Source organism: Pelophylax lessonae (assembly GCF_965119305.1).
Source record: "Pelophylax lessonae genome assembly, chromosome: 3".
Lineage (NCBI taxonomy): Eukaryota > Metazoa > Chordata > Amphibia > Anura > Ranidae > Pelophylax > Pelophylax lessonae.
This window is the reverse complement of record NC_138770.1, coordinates 432,601,288-432,623,385: the sequence shown is the minus strand read 5'-3', so window position 1 is coordinate 432,623,385 and position 22,098 is coordinate 432,601,288. Positions and strand designations below refer to the sequence as shown.

The window sequence follows — 22,098 nt, the reverse complement described above, 5'->3', positions numbered from 1 at the left end:
TCTAAAGATAATGCACAAGAAAGCATGCAAACAGTTTGCTGAAGACAAGCAGGCTAAGGACATAGATTACTGGAACATGACATGTGGTCTAATGAGACCAAGATAAACTTATTTAGTGCAGATGGTGTCAAGCGTGTGTGGCGGCAACCAGGTGAGGAGTATAAAGACAATTGTGTTTGGCCTACAGTCAAGCATGGTGGTGGGAGTGGCATGGTCTGAGGCTGCATGAGAGCTGTTGGCACTGGGGAGCTACAGTTCATTGAGGGAACAACGAATGCCAACATGTACTGTGACATACTGACGCAGAGCATGATCCCCTCCCTTTGAAAACTGGGCCACAGGGCAGTATTCCAACGTGATAACAACCCCAACACACCGCCAAGACAACCACTGCCTTGCTAAAGTAGCTGAGGGTAAAGGTGATGGACTGGCCAACCATGTCTCTAGACCTAAACCCTATTGAGCATCTGTGGGGTATCCTCAACTGGAAGGTGGAGGAGCGCAACATCCACCAGCTCCATTATGTCATCATGAAGGAGTGGAAGAGGACTCCAGTGGCAACCTGTGAAGCTCTGATGAACGTCATTCCCAAGAGGATTAAGACAGTGCTGGAAAATAATAGTGGCCACACAAAATATTGACACTTTGGGCCCAATTTGGACATTTCATTTAGGGGTGTACTCATTTTTGTTGCCAGTGGTTTAGACATTAATGACTGTGTGTTGAGTTATTTTGAGGGGGCAGAAAATGTACACTGTTATACAAGCTGTACACTCACTACTTTACATTGTAGCAAAGTGTCATTTCTTCAGTGTTGTCACATGAAAAGATATAATAAAATATTTACAAAAATGTGAGGGGTGTACTTACTTTTGTGAGATACTGTATATTATGATAACCTTACACAAAATATCAAAACTTAATAATGGCATCTTCATGATGTCTGTGTAATAATTTAAAACATCACCTAATATTTGACTAAAAGCTGTGAAGTATCTCTATACTTTTAACAAAAGCATGCCTAAAATCACAACCGAAATTAATCAATCACTGAGTATACTTATTTGCTGTTTGGTTTAGTGTAGGGGTCTCCATGCTTTCTAAACAAAGGGACAGTTTACTGTCCTTCAGATTTTAGGGGGGCTGGACTGTGGCCAGTGGGAGTAAAAAACAATATTCTGGCATCAGTGGGAGTAGGCAATGCCCCATCTTGTTATTGGGTGGAGAATCATTGGTGTCTGTGGAAAGAACAGTGCCTCATTGTTGTTATTAATAGGAGGAATAGTGACTCATCGTTGGTGTCAGTGGAAGGAATTGTGCCCCAGTCTTGATGCTTGTGGAAGGAATAGTGCCCAAAGGGCCATAAAAAGGCATGCGAAAGGCCGCTTCCGGCCCCCAGGCCACAGTTTGGAGACAACTAGATTAGTGCTACCAAATTAAAGGTGTTGAATTCCCCTCTGCATAATTAGCAGCTTTAAATAAAGTCCTTACTGCTTGCATTTGAACTGGTCTAACTTTTAGGCCCTTCTTGAGAATATTCGGGTCCATTGCAGTGCGATGCTGCATGTATAATAGCATGCAGTAATTTGTGCATGCTTATATGGTGTGTTAGGGCAAACCATTCATTAATAATGAGCTGTCAGTGCAAGGAAACTGACAAAACTGAACTTTTTTTTTTGCTGTGCACAATATATACTTTTCAATGTGCTGCGTTGGCGCCTACTGTAGTTGAGCATTAGGATGGCACGCTAAATAAATTGCACCGCAATGCAGCCCACAAAGTGACATATGGTACAGTGTGATTGTGGTAATGCAGGGTGAAATGTGTGGTTTACCACAATGCACAAGTCTCAGGGGGGCCTCTGGGTAATGCAAGACAAGGGATCCTGATGATGGTAACCACTTACCTTCTCCAACAGAGTTGCCTCTTTGCTGAATGGACCAGTGAGATGTCACTGCATTACAATGACAACTGTTAGGAGTTTTACATTGATGGTTCTGCCACTGGTAATTCGTCACCAGCAGTGGAATCAACTATCTAAAACCTGTCTGATCTTACCTTACCTATTCTCCTTGTGGTTGACAGATATGTTATCAGTGACACACAAACACTGATTTAGTCTAGCTCTGAACGGCAAACTTTAAAAAACAGGGGTCATGAGGAAATTAGAAGAGTTAGCAATGCAAACATATAGGATTTGCTTGAATATTTGCATGTAGATGGGTCTGATTGGTGGAGAATCAAACAATTTAGCAATCAATATTACATCTTGAACTGCAATATTCTGTCCAGATTAGACAAACCTGTATGCATATAAGCAGGCAAATAAAAACAGTGAGAAATTAAAGCAAACAAGTACATTCCTAAAAATCTACTCACTGCATTGAGTGAAATTTAACTCAGGAGATAGAATTAGATCAAGAGTTTTCCATTCTTGTAGTATTAGCTGGCGTTTTCATTTAAATAACTATTAAACATGATGCCATGATTTTTTTTTATTTATTCCTGCAACAAATAATAGCTGCTGATGGTGTAGCTTTTTCCTTTTGAATAGGTCGATTTGGTCATGAACGAAGAAATCATTCTGACTGAAGAGTTCACATAACTGTGAGTTTTCTTTTTTACCCAAAATTACATTGTAACACACAAACACTGTCTTGTCTTTAAGGCACAACAAATCAGTATGCACATTTGGATTGCCAAACCTACAAAACAGACAGCGCGATAATCTTTTTTAAATCTCATCACCCACTTCCCAACCATCCCTCTGCAAAAAAAAAAAAAAAAAACACAAACGTAACATCAACTTTCAAAATCAGCTGCTAATAAAATCACAGTAAATTATTATTATTTTTTTTTTCAATAATTTACACAAAATTACAGGTCTAGACATGATTGTCATCATATAGCTGGAGTGCATTCTAAATTCAGATTTTCCGGGTTAGGTAGGTTTATGTCTGATTCACACCTCAGTGCTGAGAATGAGATCCCATTATGAGGAATGTTGAACACCACCTCTTCGGTTGCAAAGCATGCGCCACACTTCGGCAGAGTCCTGCACCTACATGCTCCTTTATGGTGCTAGAAATGAAGGCTTTGCTTTGGCCAATGCTTTCAACTTTCAACGGTCCAAGATCAAAGAGTCTCTATGCCGCACTCAGTGTTTCCATTGTCTCTCCTCTAGCAGTCTGAATTCTTTGTCATTGTAATGTATTTCCTTTATTTTGTTAAGACAGTCCATGTGTGTAAAAAGCCTGAGGCATTAAATCACACATAAAAATTCAGTGTGTACTTAAAATATATATTTATATACATGTAAAAAAAAAAGGCCGTCCACGTTGCAAATAGTTACAAATATTCTAATTCCAGTGCTTGATGTAGAGCCAGGAGATCTGAATGACTTGATATTCTCCAAAAAGGCATGTTATTCTGAATTGAAAAAAAAAAAAGAAAAATTATACTATAGGTACAATAGTTACAGATGATAATAATAGCATTCTAGAGAGAAATCCAAATGCTGAGAGCACCCTCATTACAACTAATTATCATAGAAGATGAGCCACATCAGATTGTATCTCTTTCTTTGTGCACTGGGTGAAAATTATACCAGTTATTGATTTTTATACATCGAAATTTGGAATTCTGGGTAAAGAGCTGAAATAGATAGATGTCTACAGTTCTACCCAAGAAAGGAATTTTAATTCACTTCAGCAACTCTTGTGATTTAGATATACTGAACAATTAGGCCCCATTCTCACCTCAGCAATTTGAAGTGCAGTTTGAAGCTTCACTAGAAGCACTTCAATGCTCAAAACTTTTATTTCCATTACACCCATTCACACCTGACCATAGTGCCGCTTGTAGCTTAAACCTTGTTGCACAAAAAAGTATATATGCTTCTATTGGGGCAGAGTCATATGTTTTGACCCAAACAGACTTTAGAAGCTTCTTCCTTCTTCCGTTGTCAATAGTTGTTGTCAAGGAAGTGGCAGGTGCTGGAACCCAAAGTGTCTTTTGCAGCCAGAGGGGTCCTCTTATAAGCAAAGAGTGACCATCATCTTTTATTCTTGTCTGTGGTCTGCACTCTCCTACCTTCTGGACCTTAGTACTGACTCATCGTAAAGAGGCAGCCTGGTTTTTATGGCTTCCAGGATGCTCTGCAATGTGCCTGCTGCTTAATGTAAGTGCTAGTCTTTACTTATTGCTATGGGTTTTTTGTTTATGTTTTACTATATGGGATATTAAACTACATTATATTTTTATCATCATTTTTTTTATTTTATAACAGTCCTTGGGAATATTGTACCTGGTACTCTCCTAAACTCCATTAACAATCTAAAGATTGTAAATCAGTGCTGTTCCGATTATGCTTTATGGATTTATATTTCAAACTAGCAAACAGATATGGTGCACCAACAAGTTAGCTATCTATTATAAGTAGGCTCTAGACAGGAACTAAGCTTAGTATATCCAAAGGCAAACGTTTTTTTTTTAATTTTAAATAAAGTAGGGGAGAGGGTAACACTGTCAATGTTTTTTCTTTTTTTGCTGTATCTTATTAGGGAGAATTCTATGCACATGCTGTCCTGTAGACTAAATAGAAAGTGAGAGGATATATTTCCAATGTGAAGGAAATCCCCTTTAGACATTTGCAACAAGAACAAGTGTCCCTATCAAAAGATTTCCCTTCTATTCCTGTTCAGGTGGCAATTCAAAATGTTTGATTTACCCTTAATTTCATTCCTGGTGACAGTGACATTTCTGGGACAATTAGAGATAACAAATGTCCCTAGCGAGAACACAAACAGCCTTATAGTGGTTCTATCCCTTTGCCACTCTATCCAGATCTTGCCTTTAGTTAACATTAAAATTGTCCAACATAAAAGAGAACCATTTGAAATCAGAGTTTAAAACCTGCCTTAAGAAAAGTATAGCACATATATATATACAGTATAGAGTGGCATTATTCTGATACATATACAAACACACACACTTGTAAATAAAATGTTAAAGGCACACAGTAAAACTTTTTACCTTTTTTGCTGCCTGTTCTTCTTCTACACCATCCCCAATTACAACATATACTACTTTTCTGCCAAACCTCTGTATTATTCGTTCAAAGCAACTTTCTTTCCCTGTAAGATAAATGAGATCAGAATTCAGTTACCTTATAAGCAGTATGCTCCTCAGCTTGGGTACTCCCCACCACAACATAAGTTAAATGAGAGCCAAATCTGGACATTATACGCTGAAAACTAATGTTCTTTGCCTGAAAAACAATGCAACACTCGACTGCCTTGTCTATAGTAATTTACACAGAATTTACTGACCAGAATTAAACCAAAACTTCTGAGAAACATTTCTGTGTGTGTCAGAAAATTGTGCTTCTCATACTGTATATGAAAAAGATCCAAAAGGAAAGGTGGGGATTGTCCTGGGAAACCACGTACATTCGTTTTTTATTTTTTATCTCATACTTGAGAAATGGCTTGAAAGGTGAAAGGCTGTTATGGGCAACAAACCAGCTACATCATATTTTGGTATCCTGAGCTACATATATGGATACTTTCTTAGTTCACCATTTACTGCTATTTCTCTTTTGGGTCAGTGGTTGAAATACTGAGGGTTGTAGTAAGACAAATGTACTAGGATTTAATCTTAAGAATCCAATTAAAAAAAAATATTTCAATTAACAGTAATGATAAATAAAAATATAAACTCTATAGCTTTATTTATTAGGTACAAACATAACAAAACACGCATGCCAAACTGATGCTTTTGGAGCCACATGTGGACTTGTAGCTACTTTGCAGTCCCCAACTTTTATAAGGGGTCTATTTACACCGTGACATGGTGGTAATGCATGGCAACATGCATTGTATGTATTGGTGCAATGTGTTGCCATTCATTCATCTTGGTAATGGATGTGTGTTGCATTGCCAGGCCATTGATTGGTAGTGCAGCACAACACATGTTAGTGTGTTGCTGTGCACTGCAATATATGTATGTTGCAAGGTGCATTTGAGTGCAAGTTAGAATGAATGGCACCGCACTGCACCTAAATTACATTTATGTGATACTTTACTTAAACTTTAGTTTACCGTGTAAACAGGCAGGATTTGTAATGCAGCTACGTCTCTTCTACGTTAAAGTATGGTTATCTGCTTATTCGCAATGTATACTGAGCTGCGCAAGTCCCCAATCCAGCCAAATCAAAATGTCCAAACAGGTCATGACTCAGAAAAGGAAGATGATGCCAGCAGTCGGCGAGGGTGCTCGTGGACACTACATCATAGGGAAAAAGAAGAAGACTGAAGAGAAAATGGGGGGGGGGGGCAGGTAACACTGCCCAAATGAAGACCCTCAAACAAGAAAGGGGGGTTTTCCATCAAGAGAGAAAGATGCTATTTGATACGCTTGTAGGAACCTGTTAGAACCTGATAGAATGGATAGTAAAACCACCTTGGGTGTGTTAGGGACAGTCCCATCCATTCATGACTGCAGTCTAAAACAAGATCCCACAAAGCATGGATAGGGGAGCATTTCCACCAAATATGTAGTAAGGAACCAGGAACTGTAAAGCAGTTCCAACATTGGTCAGAGACTGTATGGAAAATCCTATGAAAATAAGTGGGGCATCGGTACGACCTAGTAAGCCATTTAAAGTTGGTCTCTTGTGCTTTGCTCGCTAGGGATAATCTATGGGTAAAAGCAGAATACTTCTCCTAGATGTGATCTGAAAACTGAGTGTCAAGGTCTGCAAACCATTTGATTGTGTACTCCGGGAGGGCAGGATGAATCTTGGAAAGGAGGACCTTATAAAGCATTAAAAGCATACGTTTGGGTGGAGAATCCTGAAGAAGTAAGGATTCAAATTAATCTGTGTCTCTAGCTAAGGATTCCTTATGAGGGAGAGAATAGAAGAAGGTATACAGTTGTCTATATTCCATCCACTGGGTGAAGGGTGCCTGTCCCAAGCTGGAAAGGAGGAAGTTTACCTCTGCGAAGCACTTGCACTGATTGCCTGTTTACCCGTTTAAACACATTGCAATTTTAAATTGCAAATAAACGCACAAAAATATCAAAATGGAAATATTAAAACTGGCTGGTATTTTATTATCCACATTTAGCATTTTGGTTATTTCTACTTGAACAATAACCAACGCTCTTACCTATTTTTGTTGCACTATAAATATTCTCAATTGGAAATACTCCTCCTAGACTATATAGCAAAACCTTTGAAAGTGCTGGAATAAGTTGCGTTGTCGTCACCAAAACATTCACGCTATTACTCCTGAAAAGGAAGAACATAGTTCACATTAATTAAATTACATTATAGCACTAACTTATTATACAGCTCCTATTATATCACTCTCTGCATTCAAAGAAGCTTAACATCCCATGGGACCTTGCTGCTGGCAAGCAGTAATTCCTGTACTGACTCCACCTCCTAAAACTTGTCCTCTCAGCCCCTCTGTGGGTCAGAAGGCAGGCTCTGTAAAATGTGTGACACAGCAGGGCCTACACACAGGGCACAGTAAATACGTGTCACAGAATTCAAGGAAGTAAATGTGCATGGGTTCTTCACAAAGTACATTTACCAACTTAAAGATCGTTCAGATTAATAGGAATAGGCTAGTAGTAGTTGAAATACAATGTGGAAATAAAAATCTGATTTTACATTTTTACCATAGATACACTTTTTTTTCTATTTGTGCCAGCAAGAAAATTGTCCACAATGTAACAAAATATATCCAATACTTAATTCGAAGGTTCAATTCAAATATATTTACTTTTAGACCAATGAGATTTAAAAAGAACATTTAATGCAATCAATAGCACAAAGATACGTACATTATCAACTAATTTTTTGGTTAATTGCTAAAAATATGAATCTTTATCCTCTGTTAAGCCCTGAATAAAGCCTAATTAACTTTAATATTCATTATATATCATAGTAATACAATGCATCATGCAGTCATGGGGCCCCAGTGCTTTTAAAAACACTGTGTAATTTTTTTAAAGTTTGTAGTTTTATCTAAGTGCCCTGTATGTTGGGGTGCACTCCTAGTTTCTCTGGACCAAGTGGCTCCTTCTGCACAGTTGTACTATTCATTCATAGAGATTTGTGAAATAATAAACTACAAGTCCTGTCTGTCACCATGTAATTATCAATGGAACACAAGTGTGGTGCTCATGGCACTCAGAGTCTATTGATCCTTCCTCCAGTTCCATAACCAAAGGTCTGTCAGACGTAGGTATTGACATTAGGCTGGTGGAGAAGTACAATAGAGCCTGAACATTTCATCTGTGTATGCTTTGTTATGTGTGAGAAATATAAAGATGTATTTTGGAATTAATTCACAATCTTTTTTGCTCTAACATATTCCTGGGTCCAACATTTTGCATAAATGTCATGCTCAAAATATGGACCACTGAGCCTGGCCATGATTACCCCACGCACATATAATATTTACATAAATCAGCATCAAGGTATATGGCCTATGAATTTATTAAAAAGTAACTTGATTAATTTAAAGATATGGTTGAGTGTTATTTAAAAACAGCTATTTTTGTGTTATTAGTTATTATTCTCTTTTGTGATGGGTCATGCTGTGTTTGGCATGACTTAGTATAAAGGTCCTCAACCAAAACGCCAGATTAACCAGTACAGTTGTGTTTGAGTAATTTATATGATATCCATGAAGATTGTTTTATATGGAAAAGTTTTGTCACCTATGCTTATTGAGTCATGTGTTTCTACATCTGACCTGTTTTTCATGTATTGTATTGCGCATAAAGCTCAATAACGCTTTATCTCAAATTAAAAAAAACAGCTATTTTTGTGACTGTATATAATGTTTACATTGTGTCCCTGCAATATGAATGGTGATATCAAATATACAGGCATACCCCACTTTTAAGTACACAATGGGACCAGAGCATGTATGTAAAACGAAAATGTACTTAAAGTGAAGCAATACATTTTTTCACTTCTCAATGCATGTAAATACACTAGCTCCATAGGAAATCTTGGTCAGCTTGACATGGCATTGCTCCCAAACCATGTGACAAGGACACCAAGCTTGGGGAGCATGTTAAGGGGATCCAGGACTATGACATAGTAGATTACCTAGGCAAGCTGGCCAGACAGGATATGTGGTAGTCCTGGGTCCCCTCTCGGTGCTCCCTAAGTTTGGTATCCCTGTCACTTATGGTTTGGGAGCAGTGCCATGTCAAGCTGACCATGATTTCCTATAGACGCCAATGTTAAAAACCAGGAATAGTGTCATGCCAAGCTGAACAAGCTGTGTCCTTACTCGCGAGTGTACTTAAAGTGAGTGTACTTAAAGCGGGGTATGCCTGTACTTAGTTTCTGTAGGATTATTTATAGATGTCTTATATAGATGTAGAGAATCAGAAGGATTTAAGAGCTACTTGTTTAGCAGTTAGTGAATACTCTTTGGAGATATCAATCCATAGTGCGCTATGGTGTAAATTCCTCTCACTTTATATCCTGGTATAAGTTGTGGTGAGTTATCAGAAAGTGAATATTCCTCTATGAAGACACAGACATAATTTAAAATCTCCTATTTTGCCGCCATACTCTGGAAAAGACTATACTGGCAATGGCCTGAAGTTAAAAGGTGCTGTAGCAAATTTTGACTGGTTAAGAAGCAAAAATCATAGATTTTAGCAAAAATATTTTAGAGAAGATATTTTGTCAGCACACCAAAGATCTTTAAATTATAGTTACATTTTTTTTAAAAGATCTCTTTACAGAGTGGATAGTACAACGTTTCAGGAGCCTGTGCTAGCCATGTGATGTAATCGAAAACAAGCCAAGAGGCAGTGCTAATTCTCAAAGTGAAAAAAATATTTACACATTCTGTGATTATGCATATCTTCAAAAAATGAAAAAAAGAAAGTGTTTACAGTAATCCCCCGCTCCATCGCGGTTCAGTTTTTGCGGTCCCGGTAATTTGCGTGTTTTTTTGTAATGTTATTTTACAATATAAATCATTAAAAATGAAATATTTTTGTGTTTTCCATAGCTCTTGCTATGTCTCTTAGTATCTTTTATGTGTTTAAATGAGTTTCTATTGTTTTAAAAGTGTGTTTAAAGACCTTAAAATGCTTCTACACGTACAGTGACAGTAAAATAAACATGCCTACAATGCATTTTAATAGGGTTTTTCTATTTCGCGGAATTTCACTTTTAGCGGCTGGGTCCGGAACGTAACCCCCGCAATGGAGGGGGGTTTACTGTATACCCTAATGCATGTGAAAATATCTTAAGTGCAATACTCAATCTCCTGAGGATGTCAACCTTTAACCTCCTTGGCGGTGATCCCGAGCGTGACTCGGGGTTGATTTTTTCAATCAGGAGCGGTAACCCCGAGTCACGCTCGGGGTGGATGTGCAGAGAGCGCAGCGGTGTTCTCTTACCTTCTCCTGGCGATCCAGCGATGATCTCTCATTGCTGTGACCGCCAGCCGAGAGTCCCGCCGCTCCTCCGTCGGTGTGATGACTTCCTAGTTCCATTCCCTGCAGCAGCAATGCTGCATGGGAGCGGAACTAGGGAGCGAAATTCAAAAAAAAAAAAAAAAAAAACGTTGCACAAAACACAAACACATAACACATTTTATATTATATATATATATATATATATATATATATATATATATATGCATATATATATATATATATATATATATATATATATGCATATATATATATATATATATGCATATATATATATATGCATATATATATATATATACCAGTGTATATATATATATATATATGCATATATATATATATATATGTATATATATATATATATATATATATGTATATGCATATATATATATATATGCATATATATATATATATATATATATATATATATATATATATAATTTTTTATATATATATTTATATTTTAATTTTGAGACTTAACGTTGCCTCTTAGCTTGTTTTTTACATCTTTATATTGTATAGTAGAATACAGGGCATGGTACTTTGTCTCCTGACTGTTTTTTTGCTGTAAGCACAGTCTTTTTGTTTATTTATGTGATGTGATCTCTTCAATACAGAGCCTTTATTAAAAAGATCCTTATCCTTGGTGTGCTGGTGACATATTTTCTCTAACATTTAAAACCTGTCTAAAATCGTAACCCTTCCCCACTCTATTCAAAGCAAAAACAAGTTTGATTGAAGCTTGGTTCCAATATGAGTGGCCATTGCAACCATGTATAAAATGTATAATACATAATTATTCACTAAACATAATACTTTTAGAATATTTTGCATATATTTTTGATCTAATGTGTGTGCAATACATTTTACATATAACAGAAAAAGCATGCTTCATCACTTAATTTTGTTTCACTTAATAATTTTTACTGTAGTTTGATATACTGTAGCTTGATTTTAGTCACTATGTTAAATATTTCTGGTGAATCTGCCCTTGACAGTATGTTTAAAGTAACCCAATATACTGTGTAAGACAACTGTTACTGTATGACTAGGACACCCTTACAGCCACGTATGGTCACAAAGATTATGTGTAGTTCTAGAATAAAAACACTGCCTACTATTGTATGGCCTGACCACACTTGTATCTGCTTTAAATTAGTTTGGCAAAAATGTGAATTAGAAAAACAAATCTTAAGTGACATTGTAACTGTGCATTTAGTGATGAAATCTAAACATACATTTTGACTTACCTTGTGTTAATGAGTGATAGTGATTTAAGTGCATTTGAGAGCCAGGAGTCTGTCAGGACTTCAAGATCTGCTCGCAATTGAAGCCAGGCCTCTCTCTTAGCTGGGCCAAAAAGTCCTTCAGCACAAACAGGCAGGAAATCACAGATTAAATGCTGCTTTCATGGAAATGTGAAATGTTTTCTTCCATTAAATTTTCCCCAAAATTTAAAAAAATATATAATATGCAACCTTTTATTATGGGAGAATTCCTGATTTATTATATGGAAAGGTTCATAGCTGAATGATAGCTTTGTGTAAAATAAAATAGCACATACTTATACACTTAGCGACCCTAAACTAAATGCACAATTTATTTTCTTTATTGTAAAAAAAAAATGCTATAATGTGCACTATATGAATATTCATTTTTAGAAACATTGTAAAATTAGCTGCTTTGGTTCATAATTTGCATCCCCAACCCTTTAATTATTATAACTAAAACACAATAGAACACAGTTCTATAATAGCAAATGCCAGAAGAATTGCGTTTTTTTAAATCGGGGTCAAGTAAAGCTCGGGTGTGCTGCTGCTTGGTCTGATTTATCAAAATAATAAAACGAATTGCTGTCAGTATGAATAATGCAATTTGCTTTATGACTTTAACTGAATAGACAGACATTTCTAATAAAAATCTGTTATTGCTTCACAGAGCTTAGCACAGTTTGATCATATACATTATTGTGGACTGGGGACAGTTTTTTACAAGGGGAGAAGCCGCTCAGGTGTAAGTTCAGCACTCGGTGCAGGTCAGATCCGCCATCCAAGCATGTAGAAATCCAAAAAGAGAGAGACCGCACTCAAAGATGTAAAATGAAAATCAATCGAACTCCTTTATTCTCCATAAATACAGCAGACAGACAGTGCAATACACGGACAGACGTGTCGGGTTGACGCGTTTCACGATAAAAATCGCTTAATCATAACCACACACCTGTGGTTATGATTAAGCGATTTTTATCGTGAAACGCGTCAACCCGACACGTCTGTCCGTGTATTGCACTGTCTGTCTGCTGTATTTATGGAGAATAAAGGAGTTTGATTGATTTTCATTTTACATCTTTGAGTGCGGTCTCTCTCTTTTTGGATTTCGACAGTTTTTTACAGGCCAGTGCTAAACTTCATTTCCAGACCGTGGAACAGAATATATACAGTATGTACCATAAAGTGTATGTCCAGTCAAGACTTATTCTTTTAGTTTTAGAATGTGGAGTGACAAAAACCATGTCAGCTTTTACTGACATGATTCGGGGCTCTGTTAAAGAGATAAAACCTCACTTCTTGTCTTGCGGACAACATTTTCCAAAAACAGGAAGTAAGGTAAACTTTCCACCAGCAATACAAACAGAAATACTCGTTGCCCCAGTGATGACTTCTCATAGGACGAAATGCGTTGGCCAGTTTACTTTTTATGCTTGTGAGTTTACTTTTGGTTTAAAATAAACATTGGTTTTTATGTACTATACCATTTAGATCCTTTTACATGTTATGGGCTGGCGGACTGTTTGAGATATGTTGTGACTGCCAAAACATGCTGTGATAGTTATGTTTGAGAGCTAATATCTATCCATCCATATGGGATTTCTCACCAATAGAGCAGCCAAACTTCCTTCCTTTGAGGTCAGAGGATCTGGTAAGCAGTTTATCATTGCAGGTGGAAAATCTGTTCACATCCTTGGAAGATCTGAGTAGCTATACCACTGTATTTGGTGTATGGACCTTTTGCACATAGCACTTTAGTATCATTTGGGAATTTTTGTATCTTTTAAGAACACATTTTTACATTTATTGGGGATTGTGTCCTAAAGATTCACATACACTTTGTGTATGGACTTTTTGACACAAAGCACTTTAACATTTTTTTTTATTTTACTTATGCACATATCTTTTATGAAATTACTGTTGATTATTTTTGACTGTTTATGATTTTGCACTTTTTTCACATATATCATTGGTTGTTTTTTTATACGAATGTTAAATATGTATTTATATTTTTTTTTTAATTCCTGTGAAGCACTTTATCATATTTTGCACTTGCAACACAACTAGATTTAGAAATAAAAATGCTTTTCTTTAGTAGAGTATCGAAATTCTGGATCTCCTGTTTGATATTTTATCATTTTTACATTCACATCAGTCCCTGCCCTCAAGGAGCTTACACTCTAAGGTCCCTAACCCGAATTCTTACATACTAGGGCCAATTTAGACAGGAGCTAATGAAACTTCCAGCATGTCCTTGGAGGGTAGGAGGAAACCCGTGCAGGTAGTGTTGTGGTTGGGATTTGGACCGACAACTGTAGTGCTGCTAGGCAGAAATGATAACTACTTAGTGACTGTGCTGCCATGTTTATTTATTTTTGTATCCCTTTCACAAATTTTTCATCCTCACATCCTGTCTGTTGAACAGTTACCCTTCCCTATTTTATCAGAAATCTAGAAAAAAAAAGGTTTAGTTTTACATAATGGTATTAGCTCTTGGTTGGGCTGTTATTCGTCTGAAAGTGCAATACTACTATATCCTAATTAGGACTCTAACTTGGTTTTCAGCTGCTGGGGATGCAAAAGGTGTGATTTTTGACTATTGAGTGGAAAATCCAACCAGCACAATTTGAAAATTATTATTTATTAATGATTAATTGTTAACTAAAAAAATACCAAAACTTTAAACTATGGAAAACTATTACAATTTACTTATTATATATAGTACCTATATTTTTTATTATTTTTAATCACATATATATTGTTTCAAATTTGAAGTATTTATTGTAAATGTTAAATTTAGCATGCAATGGATAATTTGTTTAAAAATTAAGGGAAGCCAAACATTTATATCTGAATAGCAGACTGTACAAAATACCTCCTACATTGTTCTTGTAAGTATTGTACAGTTCTTTTACTCGTCTGTAGCGGAATGCCAGCTTTCTCATCCAGTCCACACCGCCCCTGACTCCAGTTGGTAAACACAGCGTTGTACTGCTTGCTGCTGCCCGAAAACCATCAGTGGCAAAACTGTAGGAACTATAAGAATGACAATTTTAATCAATTCTATATTGCACTAAAAATAAATTATCTGTAAAAGGAAAAAAAAAAAAATTTTTAATGAATTTTAATTTCTAATCAAAAAGAAAAACATATTTATATATGCCCGATTTAGTTAACTGGTAATTGGTTGATGGAATTTTGAATGAATATTATGGGAAAGGTTTTGCTGGCTAGAGACCTATTAAGATTTCCGTGTAAAAATGCTTTGCTGCGTTGATAATTGCTGCAACATCTGAGTGTGGAAGCGAATGGGAATTACTCTGATCATGTTGCCCATGTACCGTATTTTGAAGACTTGAATCACACACAGTTTTTTGGAAAGGTCTCAAAGACTCAGGCTTAACATAACCACAGAGAAGAGCTATTGAGGGCAGGTAACATAGTAGAAGTGGCCTGTGGCAGTATAGACCTAAAGTCTAACTTTAAAAGAAAGATCCGTTCACAAGTTAACGGGGGTGAAATCAGAAGTACACAAAAAAGACCAAAAAACTATTGCTCCATACAAATGAGACAACAACCTATGAACTGTGAATAAACAGTTGGTGAAAGGCAAAATAAAGTAGAGAAAGGCTGATAGTACCAATCCACTAGTTTCCCTGGCCTTCAGTTATGGCATATCCCCATCTTACCAAATCCAAATGTGCAAAATTATACAATTTGTATATTTACAATTTAGTTTTTTCTATTTGCTTTAATTCAGAGGACAAGCTAATGTACATGTATGTATGTTAATTATAGAGAACTATGTAGACATAGCATTACAAGTGGCAATTTTTGCTTGTCATCAATGCAGATGTATATATATATATATATATATATATATATATATATATATATATATATATATATATATATATATATAATATAATATATATGTGTGTGTGTATATTTTTTTTTACAGTGCATTATTATTTTATTTATTTTTATTTATTCATGTATTGATTTGTTCATTACTATATTTCATTAATCATTGTTTACACCTTGGACTAGGGTTTACACCAGTCCTTTTTGTTTGTTACATTTAATCTTTTCTTTCTAGGAGAATCTGCACATGCACTTACACAGGCCATAATTTGAGCAGGTTGATGCATAATGTGCATGAGTGAAGGAGTTTTTAAAGAGTTAGTTAATCTTTTCCAAAGAATGAAAAGGCAAACTAACTCACAGCATCCTTCACACACCTCCTGTCTCCACTGCATTGCACCTTATACGATCCCCCATCTACAACCTTCTCCAGCCATTATAATGGTCTGGTATCCTGAAATTTCAATGCACAGCCCTGGAGACTGTCTAACAACAAAATTCCAGCATTGGTGCTCGCTCATAGGTCAGAACTAGCTTCATGACCGTACTGACCAATGAGAATTCTTTGAGGCTTCTTTCTTCTGGGATAATGTCCCAAAATAAAGTAGAGATTCTCTTTGGTCAGCACGGTCACATGTCCAGCACTGAACTAAGAGTGCTCACAATTGCGGGTATTGTGCTGCTATGCAGTCTCCAGCACTGTTTTGTGAAGTTTTAAAGTACTGGACAGGTATGCCAAATTGAGAGGGCATCTGAAGATGAGGATCCTATTAGGTACATGCAGCAGGGACTGGAGAGGTTGGGAGGGTGTTGCTTTTTTCATGAAAAGGCGAATAAACCCTTTGCATCTAACACTCCACCATTTCTGATGAAAAGATGGTTGGTTGCAGTATGTGTGGAGCTTAGCTTCATCAAGCCTTTCACTACTCATGTTACTTCAAAAACATAGGGATAGGTGTTCTAGTCTTTTCAGGTGTTACTAGCATATGCATCTGAGCATATGCTATTTGTTGAGATATGTTGATTAATAATATATGGGATTAGGCTGATGAAGCTATAAATTGCAAATACGTTGTCGAGATGTGATACTGTGGCACAAATAAAGATAAAAAAGATATTAAAAGGGGAAGAATGAGAGATAGGGGGGCAAGAAGGGGGAGAGAGGAATGAGGATGGGACAGTGGAGAGGTAGGGAAGGGGCTAATTTATATTTCACTGTGATATTTATACAAGCACACTCCAATTAATATATTTATTGATCATCATTTTGTCCACATATGACCCAGATCATTCCAGCATAGGACTCATGGTCAGTTCATTCTTTTTAAATGAAATGCTTATTGCAGGACTAATGGAAAAGGTTTGTTTCAGAATTATTTAAAATGTTTTTAAGGATGTGTTGCCATCTGTACATGTCCTTTTTTGAAAAGTATATTTAATAAATGTATGCACTTTAAGCACAGCACTTTGGATTTATGTTTCAGCAGTATATAGCTCCTTTGCATGGAGGGTTAACTGTGTGGTCTTGTTTTGTGTGTAGTGTATCCCTACTATTTTTGCAACATATGAGGCAGTATTCTTTCAATAAATGTTCTTAATATATCATTATAGTTTAAAACCATGTTACCTCAAGTCTTGGCCATTGTCATCAGAAGACACGTCATCTACATGGACCTGATCACATTCCTAGAGAAGAGGATGTACATTCATTAATAACAGCCCATTGTCTACAGATGTCTTTCAAGTGACTGTCATATCTGATGCCTGAGCACGCATAAAACGTTTTATACTGGAGTATTGTGCTGTTTTATGAATAATGTCTCAGACACAAGTATCTCTTAAAGTGTATTCTATTTAGATATGCAAATTACTTACAGTATCTCACAAAAGTGAGTACACCCCTCACATTTTTGTAAATATTTTATTATATCTTTTCATGTGACAACTCTGAAGAAATGACACTTTGCTACAATGTAAAGCAGTGAGTGTACAGCTTGTATAACAGTGTAAATTTGCTGTCCCCTCAAAATAACTCAACACGCAGCCATTAATGTCTAAACCGTTGGCAACAAAAGTGAGTATACCCCTAAGTGAAAGTGTCCAAATTGGGCCTATTTTACCATGTTCCCTCCCCGGTGTCATGTGACTTGTTAGTGCTATAAGGTCTCAGGTGTGAATGGGGAACAGGTGTGGTAAATTTGTTGTTATCGCTTTCACTCTCTCATACTGATCACTGGAAGTTCAACATGGCACCTAATGGCAAAGAACTCTCTGAGGATCTGAAAAAAAAAAAAGAATTGTTACTTTACATAAAGATAGCCTAGGCTATAAGAAGATTGCCAAGACCCTGAAACTGAGCTGCAGCACGGTGGCCAAGACCATACAGCAGTTTACAGGACAGGTTCCACTCAGAACAGGCCTTTCCTTGGTCAACCAAATAAGTTGAGTGCACGTGCTGAGCTTCATATCCAGAGGTTGTCTTTAGAAAATAGACGTATGAGTGCTGTCAGCATTGCTGCAAAGGTTGAAGGGGTGCACAAGAAAGCCCGCAAAGTTTGCTGAAGACAAGCAGACTAAGGACATGGACTACTGGAACCATGTCATGTGGTCTGATGAGACCAAGATTAACTTATTTGGTTCAGATGTTGTCAAGCGTGTGTGGCAGCAACCAGGTGAGGACTGCAAAGACAAGTGTGTCCTGCCTACAGTCAAGTATGGTGGTGGGAGTGTCATGGTCTGGGGCTGCATGAGTGCTGCCGGCACAGGGGAGCTACAGTTCAATGAGGTAACCATGAATGCCAACATGTACTGTGACATACTGAAGCAGAGCATGATCCCCTCCCTTCGGCCGCAGGGCAGTATTCCAACATAACGACCCCAAACGCACCTCAGAGATGACCACGGTCTTGCTAAAGTAGCTGAGGGTAAAGGTGTTTGTCTCCAGACCTAAACCCTATTGAGCATCTGTGGGGCATCCTCAAACAGGAGGTGGAGGAGCGCAAGGTCTCTAACATCCACCAGCTCTGTGATGTCGTCATGGAGGAGTGGAAGAGGACTCCATTGGCAACTTGTGAAGCTCTGGTGAACTCCATGCCCAAGGCAGTGCTGGAAAATAATTGTGGCCACACAAAATATTGACACTTTTGGCCCAATTTGGACATTTTCACTTAGGGGTATACTCACTTTTGTTGCCAGCGGTTAAGACATTAATGGCTGTGGGTTGAGTTATTTTGAGAGGACAGCAAATTGACACTGTTATTCAAGCTGTACACTCACTACTTTACATTGTAGAAAAGTGTAATTTCTTTGGTGTTGTCACATGAAAAAATATAATAAAATATTTACTAAAATGTGAGGGGTCGACTCACTTTTGTGAGATACTGTATTTACTAATGTGGGAAGGAACAGCATCTTGAAAGTTAAATTTTTCTTTAGGTGTATTATCTGCATCTAGCCAGAAGATGGCACCCTAATATACACATTTACAATTTCATCAAAACTCCTCAGAAATAGGAAAGTGTTGGTATTATTAAATAGCTCCATTGTATCCAACATTCAATAATTTGCACTATTCGATGCTTCACATAGAAATGACCCAACATAATAATAATTAAAAAAAAGCTACTGGTTTAAGCAACTACTAACTACAGTAGATAGATAGACAGACAGACAGACAGAGAGACTAGATAGACAGACAGACAGATGTAAGGTATTTCAAGCATATTTTAAAATGAGCATACAAAATATACTGTCATTGAAACATTGTCCATTAAAGTGAATTTGTGTGCCCATTCATACAGGCATCTGCATATCCCTGCAAGCGGTTAAGCAATGTTAAAAAAAATGATAAACCTGTTATGAAAAAAAAAAAAAAAAACAGGGCTGCTATTGCTGTTTTTTGGTTTTGATATTTTCTGATTCATTGATGAGAAACAAGTATGCAAACCAAGAAAACTGGGCAAAAACCATCTGCGTACTTTAGAAGGAGAGGTCAGACATGGTAGTCTCCTTATTTCTCCCATGGAAGGTTTCCCTAAGGCTGAATTTTAGGCACAAAAAATTTCATTTGAAAGGATATAAATCCACTTTGTGTGCACCAAATGCTTTTTCAAACACAGATATTATTGAAAAAGTAGTGATTATATCATCATCATTGTGCTATATATAGCCTGTGGAGAGAGCAGAGCTGTGGGTCGAACCAGCAGGCTCTAACCACTACAGGCTGCCTGCAAAAACTAGAGGAGGGGTGGATACAAGACCAGGCACCCTGCACAAGAAGAGAGCACAGCAGTGACCAGTCTGTATAATGGGAAGCTCCTGCATAGAGGCAACATTTTGCACAGATCGGAAAAAGAAGACACAGCACACCACATTTTGCATAAGAATACACAAGACTCTAATACTTAGACAATATTTGCTTATAATGTAGTTCAGCCTTAAACTACAACTGAGAAATACTGTTTTTAATGACTGTGTGTACCACAATGCTAATGAAGACACCTGTGTATGTGTCCAGCAATCTGCATTTCAAGTGTTTTGCAGTTGAATTCAAAGGCTGTTATCCCCATTGATAGTGAAGGGAGAAAACGCTGCTCCAGGTGTGTGATGGTAGCTTAGAAGTGGAATATCCCATAGAGTGCTAGCCCTGGCCCGCTTCCGTGGAAAGCTTGTAAGAAAAGAAATGGCCACACATCCAGGAATTCCAAATGCCTTTATTTTCCAAGGTGATGACAAAGTGATGACACTAAAGACACCAATATAGGGTCACGTATACACGTTTCACACATACATCTTGTGCCTAATCATTACCAATGATGATGATTAATGATTAAGCACAAGATGTATGTCTTTGGAAATTAAAGGCAATTGGAATTCCTGTATGTGCGGCCGTTTCTTTTCCCCATTTATAGTGATCTACATGCATTCCTGCTTCTATGGCAGATTCCCACATGGCCATGCTGTTTTAAAATTATGACAGTGAATGCGGGGAGAGGATCCCCTGTTTGCTGTCACAAGGAGGGGGGATTGGTGGGGAGGTGCTGCAGATGCTGCAACATCTTACATGTCCCACCCTAAAAATTGGTGGAACATGTAACATGTTCCAAAGGTAAACTTATCCTTTAATGTAACTATTGAATATTTATATATTGTACAGACCAAAATACGCCTTGAATGGCAGGCATGTATTCCCTCTTTTTGTGCGGCAGGTGCTGGTCCCTTTAAGAGACACAGCAAAAGCTTTAGAAGGAGAGTGCTGATAAAGAAGAAGAAGAAGAAAGTGGAGATGGGTTGTTTGGCGGGCTACTGAATACTGCATTTCTATTTGTTGCATTTTTTAAAATGTTCTATCATGCCAATTCCTGATAACACTGATAAATACTACTTTGCTACTGGCTGGGTAGCTGTGTTTGCTTTTAATAATGCTGCCTGTATTGTGCTGACAGAGTTCATTATTAGTTGTAAACTAGATTTGAACATTGTGTGTCCTAACAAAGGGTAAAAATATAACTAAAATGACAGTATGCATATGAACACAATGTATACTGTACATTGCACTAACACTGTACCACCACTGCTACATCCAACTTTAATGCATGCACCATAGGATTTATAAAACTTTGCTTGAAACTACATACAATATTAAGGATGGATTCACTTGGTTTTGTTTGGTAAACACTCTAGTTTTATATCTCAGTTCATCAAATGAGAGAGCAACAGCTGTTTGAACAAGCACTCCCAGACCAAATTTAGTAACAAGTACACCAAACATTCTGGCTTACCTCCAAATCATTAAAAAATAAGTGTGCATCGGCGAGGTTGAAAATCATTTCTTCCATCCTCAGTCCAAGAGTCACAGCTGTTGGTGAATCCTTTAAAACATGAAGTATTACAAAGTCTCAATGAGATATGTAACATAAAATAATTCACATCAAGGATTTGATCGCAGTTGTCATATTTAGTTGCTTTGAAGCCTGTAAATGTAAAAAAGCTATCGGAGTGTTTTTAAAGATCTTAAAGTCTAAACCACTAATCTTGGCCAGCACATTTCCTGCCACTGCTATCATTTACATACATGTCTATATTTATTATTTTAATGTACCTTCCTGAAATAAAGGCAACAGCGCTTCCTAAATACCTGTGTGTGTGTGTGTGTGTGTGTGTGTGTGTGTGTGTGTGTGTGTGTGTATGTATATATATATATTATTATTTTTTTTGAGTATTTCATGCATGAATAAATCATTGAATGTTTTGTAAAGGATAAATAATCAATCTGTTGTTTTTCATTGGCATAGGAAAAGCAATATTCATTACTCCTGAAGAAGCTGTATTTACAGTGAAACATGTTGAGAAAGATTGCACAATATGGAATTATTGCTAGCCATATATGCAGAGATTATTGCATTTTATCGAATTGCACTTTTTAATTATTTTCTAATAAAATGTTGGAATTTTACACAAAGATATTGATTCTGTTTTTTGCAC

At 36.9% G+C, this 22,098-nt stretch overlaps 1 protein-coding gene across 8 annotated transcripts in view; it reads right to left on the bottom strand.

The window, feature by feature from the left end:
* Window positions 1-2,824: 2,824 nt before the first annotated feature.
* EYA4 (EYA transcriptional coactivator and phosphatase 4) overlaps window positions 2,825-22,098 on the bottom strand; it is a 374,365-nt gene continuing 355,091 nt past the window's right edge. For all 8 annotated transcript variants that reach the window (XM_082249699.1, XM_082249701.1, XM_082249700.1 and 5 more), the window contains 7 exons: window positions 21,396-21,485; window positions 17,243-17,301; window positions 14,627-14,787; window positions 11,734-11,848; window positions 7,174-7,295; window positions 5,036-5,136; window positions 2,825-3,430 (listed from right to left, as the gene is read on the bottom strand). In XM_082249699.1, the coding sequence (XP_082105825.1) occupies window positions 3,350-3,430; window positions 5,036-5,136; window positions 7,174-7,295; window positions 11,734-11,848; window positions 14,627-14,787; window positions 17,243-17,301; window positions 21,396-21,485 (729 nt within the window). In that variant the 3' untranslated portion in view covers window positions 2,825-3,349. The remainder of the gene's footprint in view (window positions 3,431-5,035; window positions 5,137-7,173; window positions 7,296-11,733; window positions 11,849-14,626; window positions 14,788-17,242; window positions 17,302-21,395; window positions 21,486-22,098) is intronic.